Source organism: Lactuca serriola, chromosome 7 (genome assembly GCF_051521515.1).
Source record: "Lactuca serriola cultivar US96UC23 chromosome 7, Lser_US96UC23_V15, whole genome shotgun sequence".
In the NCBI taxonomy this organism is placed as follows: Eukaryota; Viridiplantae; Streptophyta; class Magnoliopsida; order Asterales; family Asteraceae; genus Lactuca; species Lactuca serriola.
This window is the reverse complement of record NC_136414.1, coordinates 156,480,452-156,487,264: the sequence shown is the minus strand read 5'-3', so window position 1 is coordinate 156,487,264 and position 6,813 is coordinate 156,480,452. Positions and strand designations below refer to the sequence as shown.

Genomic DNA, 6,813 nt, shown 5'->3' with positions numbered 1-6,813 from the left:
ACCTCCTCTTCTCTAAATTTTGTTATCGATGAAAACATGCAACACATCCTCTCCCCTCTGCAAAAGCAAAAAGATAAGGGAAAGAAGCCCATTTCGGACTTCACCTACACCGCTCCGCACCCGACTGAAAGAAGTGGTTGGTCCCAAGAAGAGATCAATCTAGCCCTTGAAAATAGCATTTGGATCCAATCCTTCAAGGATGATAATCCTCATCCGATGCTAGGGATCTCTCCTCTCTGCAGGGATGGAATCGTGAAGGACGTTGACATAGTGCCTTTCATGTACTATGATCTTTCGAATCAAGATTCGGACCAGATCGACTTGTCTCTCTCACCTTTCAGCAAAACCTACACCAAGTTTGCTCCTCTCCATCCGGAAGATGATCCTCAAATGTTCATCCGGGCTGAACACAAAAGATTAAAGACTTTTTATTCCAAGAATACACTTCCTCTAAAAGAAGTCTGGTCTCGGAAAAGGATCACTAAAATTTCCGGATTCAGAAGGAAGATCGTGACAAAGTTTGAACTCAATTGCGTGTTGTTCGGGTATCACATCCTCCGGAATAAACCAACTCAGAAAACCATTACTTATGCTGACTTCCATACTATCAATCCAAATGACATCTTGACTATTGCGGCTCACTTCTGAAGCATTCAGTCAGATGATCTCAGTATCGGAACTTACCACGCTGCTCTAGGCTTCCTCAAGGACTACGTTGTTGAATTCTACCGATGTGACTATGAACTGGCTCATTTATTCGGAACAGAAAATTATTTGGCCAAAATCGACTTCAAATTGCCAGAAGCTGAATTTTTGGCAGAGGGTCCATCGATGAAGCATTGCTAGGTTTTATCTATCATCAAAGAAAAACAAATCAGAAGGATTTCTTCCGAGTCCAAGACAAACACCTGGTTCCCACTAAGGCACTTCAAAAGTTCATAAGTCGAGCATCCAAGTCTGAAGCACCGGAGCACGTGAAAACTAAGTTCATCAGTCAGCTACAATGGTACATTGGAGTCCGAGAATGGTTATACCAGGGGTACGTATTCATCAAAGAAGATTCAAGCTAAACTGACTAGATTTCTAAGTTCACTTAGGGGGAAATTGTTGGAAACTGAAAGTGAACCTCTAGCAATCATCAACCTTTTGATGTTCCGAAGTCAGTAAGGTTAGAAGAGAATGGTGTTCTAGAGTCAACTTGTGTTCCGGGGTCAGATGATCTCAGTATCGGAACTTACCACGCTGCTTTAGGCTTCCTCAAGGACTACGTTGTTGAATTCTACCGATGTGACTATGAACTGGCTCATTTGTTCGGAACAGAAAATTATTTGGCCAAAATCGACTTCAAATTGCCAGAAGCTGAATTTTTGGCAGAGGGTCCATCGATGAAGCATTGCTAGGTTTTATCTATCATCAAAGAAAAACAAATCAGAAGGATTTCTTCCGAGTCCAAGACAAACACCTGGTTCCCACTAAGGCACTTCAAAAGTTCATAAGTCGAGCATCCAAGTCTGAAGCACCGGAGCACGTGAAAACTAAGTTCATCAGTCAGCTACAATGGTACATTGGAGTCCGAGAATGGTTATACCAAGGGTACGTATTCATCAAAGAAGATTCAAGCTAAACTGACTAGATTTCTAAGTTCACTTAGGGGGAAATTGTTGGAAACTGAAAGTGAACCTCTAGCAATCATCAACCTTTTGATGTTCCGAAGTCAGTAAGGTTAGAAGAGAATGGTGTTCTAGAGTCAACTTGTGTTCCAGGGTCAGATTGACATGTAAAGTAACTAATCCATGGAGGAATTGTGTTTATATGCTTAAGATTTAGAAGGTTAAAACTCGTATTCTTTTCTATAATTCGTACAGCCTCACATAACATATTATTGTATTTATTGGGTTGTCACTGGTCAATAGTTTCTTATATAAACATAACAGTTGGTTTTCCTCTAATCTACTTTAAAATAGATTGTACTAAAGTGTTCAACATATATTTTGAGTATCTTATAATACTTGTAACATAAATTTGTACGAGGAATGGATTATATGGACAATATGAGTGTAAAATGATGCTTACGTCAGATATTTAGTTATAGAGGACTGTAATCCTTAGTTTTATGAAGCATATTAACGTTATTCATATTCATAATTTCAACCAAGAAATTTCTAGATTTTTAATGAAAGGGTAAAATAGTTAAAGTAAAAAAGGGTTGAGACTTTTCATAAATTGGATACAATAATGAGACTTTTCTTGAGGTAACCTAAATAGTTTATTGGTCAAAAAATGGTTGATTTGATTTTTTTTTAATCTGGTGATGCGAACTTTTTTGGCAACAAAATAAAAATTGAGACTTTTGATCAAAATATTGAGATCTTTCTTAGATTTCATAATAAATAATTCTTAATTAGGATATGTAAATGCAAAAAGAAACTTTTATTGCACCAATGTTTTTTTGTCCAAAAGATTCTAAATCAAGATGAAATCACATACTCAAGACCCTCTTTTGTTTCTTTAATTGGCTTTTCATTTCTACTTTCTTTGTTGGTCTATTTCAAACCTGTCCATGTAAGTACAATACTCACCTGCATACACTCTTTCTTTTCTTTTCTATATTAGCTTTTCAAACCCGACATTCAAGACTCCAATAATATGTCTATCATGGGACATAGGATGTTAGCATTATAGAAATCGAAACATAAGTTTCTACACATGCAATCAAGTAACAAGATGCTTCGCCTTCTTTTTCGAGTGTTTCTTAGACATGTACATGGTTCACATGCAACTTGTTAGGGTCTTTAAGACATCTTTCCTAGTGATTCAACATAGAAAAAATAAGTAGCAATGACTCCTAATAACTTTAGTACAAAATAGTCATATTTTTGTATTTCTAAAGCTTAATCGAGAAACAAGCAAGCTTAAGTTTGATCATTTTTGTCATTTTCTTTCGAGTTTGACACATTATAATGTCATATCAATACCACATAACCAAACAATATTATATAAATAGTGGCAACCGGATAACATTGATCAATATTGCTAAAATTAAAAGACATAGTGTTTAAATTGCAATAATAATAATAATAATAATAATAATAATAATAATAATAATAATAATAATAATAATAATAAACAACTGTTAAAAGTCGAAAAACAATAAACATGATGATTTGTGTACAATATAAAATATACCATTTGCAAAAGTAAAAAAATGATTATTTTATGATTTTATCATGTAATCCAACTAATTTGGAAAATTGAATAAGTAACTCATTAAATAATACCAATATTTGTTGTTTTATTAGTCAAATAGTTTAATTAACACATTTTAAATAATAAAATAATATCATAAATTATATTTTATAATGATAATCAAATTACGAATAAATAAAGTACAATAAATTAGTTCGTTTAGGAAAACAAAAAGCAAATTAACAAGGTTAATCGTCAAAATGTGTAATATATATATATCAAATATTTAACATAATACATAAACTAACTATTATTTTACGTAAATTTTATATTAAAAAAATAAAAATAAAAATCCAAGCACATAGCTAGAATTGATCGGAGATGAGAGGAATATGAAGTTTTCACCATGAATTCAGTATCCTCGTTGCTTCATAACAGAAGTGATCCCTCTTGAAATCTCATGAACACTGCCTCCGCCATTGTTATGGAACCCCAAGCAACCTAACAACCCAGATTTATACGGCAAGAACGTCTTCTTCCTCATCTCTTCCGCCACCGCTCTGTTCGCCGTGTAATGTATTTCATGCGCTGAAACCTTCCTCATCACCCTCCTACTCGAACCCAAACTCTCTGTACTTCTAAAGCTTGAATTCCTTACATCCTCACCGGCGTCGCCGCCGTCTTTCCTTATCCTCGAATATTTATTCACCGGGTCTTTGCTCCTCCTCGCACTTCCCTCCGATGTACTTCGAAACAATAGCAGGTTTTTAAGGTTCCACTTATTGTACCACGTTAACGAAGACGATTGATTTGTTGGGTTTCTCTGGTTGTGATGTTCTTCTTCGGATAAAATATCGGAGATTCTAAACGGTGATGACGACGGTGATACTTTGTCTTTAATTTTGGTTTTTCTCGTCGATTCCCTTCCTCGTTTAGATGGGTTTTGACTGGTTTGCGTTTGTTCACCAGATGTTTGTGTTAATGCCTCAGTGAAAGCATCGTAATCTTTCTTTTTACGGCGAGGGGAAAACGCTTGTGTGAAGCACGAGGGTGGGGATTTAGGCGGGTCGTCGGAGACAGAAGGCTTTAATGGCTTGATTTTTCCGCAATGAAAGAGCTCGTCGGCGGCGGATATAGAAGGTGGTTCCAGTTCTCCGGTGAAATTGAATGCAAAATCCTTATCGTCATCATGACGATTTTCATCTTCCTGATGAAAGGAGACGGCGAGGGAGTGGATGGGGCTTGTGGGTGCGGTGTAGAAGAAATTGGGGAAGCGGTGTGGGGTAGAAGGTGCGGTGACGTACGGCGTAGTATTGGTGCTTTCGCAGCTGAAATCGACCGCCGGCGACGGTAGCATGAGTTGTATCTCCATGTGAAGATGGAAGCTCATTATGAGCAAAGTCTACCTCTTTATATGTATTTTGAATCATGATTTAAATTGACAAAACAAAAAAAAAAAAAAAAAAAAAAAAAAAAAAACAAAACAAAACCTTAAATTATTATTTATTAAATTAGCTACAATGTAATAAAAAAATAGTGATACTATACAGCCATAGCACTGCTAATTTCTTTCTAATATCAATTAAATTAATTTTTTATTTATTGAATCCTCCCTAATTACATATTATATCCTATAATTACTTATTTTACCCGGTTATTGAATTTTCTAAAGTGTCCTTAAATCATATGGTAAAATAAAGGATACTAAAAGAATAACCATTTAAAATCTTGAAATAGAAGAAAAATCCTAAATTTTATTTTTGTTATAACAAATTAACTGCCATATCTAAAATGAAATTTTTTGAAGTAACTTTATGTCATATCAAAATTCTCACTGCATAATTAAATTTTTAAATTTCAAAATAAGTTTGAAATCTTAATCTCCAGAAAATGCTTGGATTTTTATTATAACGTAACAAAAAAGACAAAGAAATATACGAAATAAAAGCTTAAATATGACATTTAATTGAAAATCGGTGATATTATATATTTGAGTTATTGTCATTGTAGTCCAACGAAGTAACAAATTCTGTTTTAAAAGATCCATCGTGTTATTATTATTATTATTTTGCATCATAGGCATAAACTTCTGTTTAACGGTTTTAATAGGACCCTTATAAAAAAAAGGGTCATTCGGTGAACCCCTTCCTAATCAGTAGTATAAATGGCTCGTCACTTAATGAGACTTGCCATGTCATCTACCATACATTAGTTTGAGACATTAAATGACCAAATTTCTTCCCATTCTTAATTTCTGTATCTAATGACATTGTGCCTCACAAACCATTCTCTTATTTTTCGCTCTTAAGGGATCACCTGGTTTCGTTGTAATGAAGTTTACATGAAGTTTGTGGCTTTTCTGGAATGGACAAGAACAAGTTTGTGGCTTTTCTAGAAAGATACACTTAGGAGAAATGTGAAAAGGTGTATTATTGTTAGTCGGATATTGATTTTCCTAGGAGGTTGACGATAATAGCAACAGGAAATGATTATATGGAATTCATCGAAGTAGGATATGCTTGTGATGTTGTACTCCCTATGTACATAGATCATCTTCCTGTGAATATACAGGTCTGGCTTATTAATAATAAACGTGTAGTATACAGTGTTGATGACAACCATTCATGTGCATGGGATTTTTTTGATGATTAGCAAGGAGGTAAGGATGTTGGCTTTGACCTATATGATTTGAAAGGAGTTATGGATGTTGACATTGACCTAGATGATTGAATTCTTATGAACAAGACTTGTAATGATATTTTTCTGAGTAAGCTTTGCCCATGGTGAATCTAGCCCCAGATAGTACACCTCATGGAGCCATATTTTAAGATGGATTACAATGAGGAAAAAGTTGAAGGGAAGCCAACCTATAATGAAAATATTCACTAAAAGAAACAGAAGACTATACTAGGTATGATATTTGAAAGTCCTAAACAATTAAAACATATAGTGCGTAAGTATGATGTTGCTAATGATTACCATTATGTTACAAAAAAAAATATTAGTAGACTTTTGGTTAAATGTTGTTACGGGAAATGCAAGTATAGATAATGGGCTTTATGGATGAGTGAAGCAGACTCTTTCGAGATTAATACTCTTAAAGATGATCATAATTGTGTAAGGAATTTCAAATTGGAGCCAATTGTTGGCTATGCTTGGATTAGAAGACATTACACTACATAAATCTTAAACAAATAAAAATTAAGTGTTACGTAAGTTAGGGAAGAGATTATAAAGAAATTTAGTATAAAAGTGAGTATATGATAAAGCAGGAGAGCAAATAAATATCCAATTCAACTAACTGAAGGTATACTTGTGGAGCACTATGCAAAACTTTGGTCTTATAGTGAGAAGATTAGAAGATTAAATCTTGGGTCAATAGTCAAAATGGATGTCAATTATATGCTTGATAGTAAGAACTATTTTAGCACATTTTACATTTGCTTTGAAGGAGTCAAGCAAGGTTGGAGAGGAGGTTGTAGAAGAATCATTAACTAGATGGATGTTTCTTAAAAGGTTTATGAAGTGAAGAGTTAATATGTATTGTAGGAAGGAATACTAATAATTATATTTTTCCCAGTTACATGGGAAATTGTGTATGTAGAAAACAAAGGGAATTAGAAATGG

At 34.2% G+C, this 6,813-nt stretch overlaps 1 protein-coding gene across 1 annotated transcript; it reads right to left on the bottom strand.

The window, feature by feature from the left end:
- Window positions 1–3,438: 3,438 nt before the first annotated feature.
- On the bottom strand, window positions 3,439–4,581 carry LOC145064889 (uncharacterized). The gene has a single exon (XM_079012252.1). The coding sequence runs from the start codon at window positions 4,574–4,576 to the stop codon at window positions 3,599–3,601; it is 978 nt and encodes a 325-aa protein (XP_078868378.1). The 5' UTR covers window positions 4,577–4,581; the 3' UTR covers window positions 3,439–3,598.
- Window positions 4,582–6,813: the final 2,232 nt, after the last annotated feature.

What these genes read in the sequence shown, in the direction of transcription:
- LOC145064889 (XM_079012252.1), bottom strand. Translation starts at nt 4,576, where the DNA reads ATGAGCTTCCATCTTCACATGGAGATACAACTCATGCTACCGTCGCCG.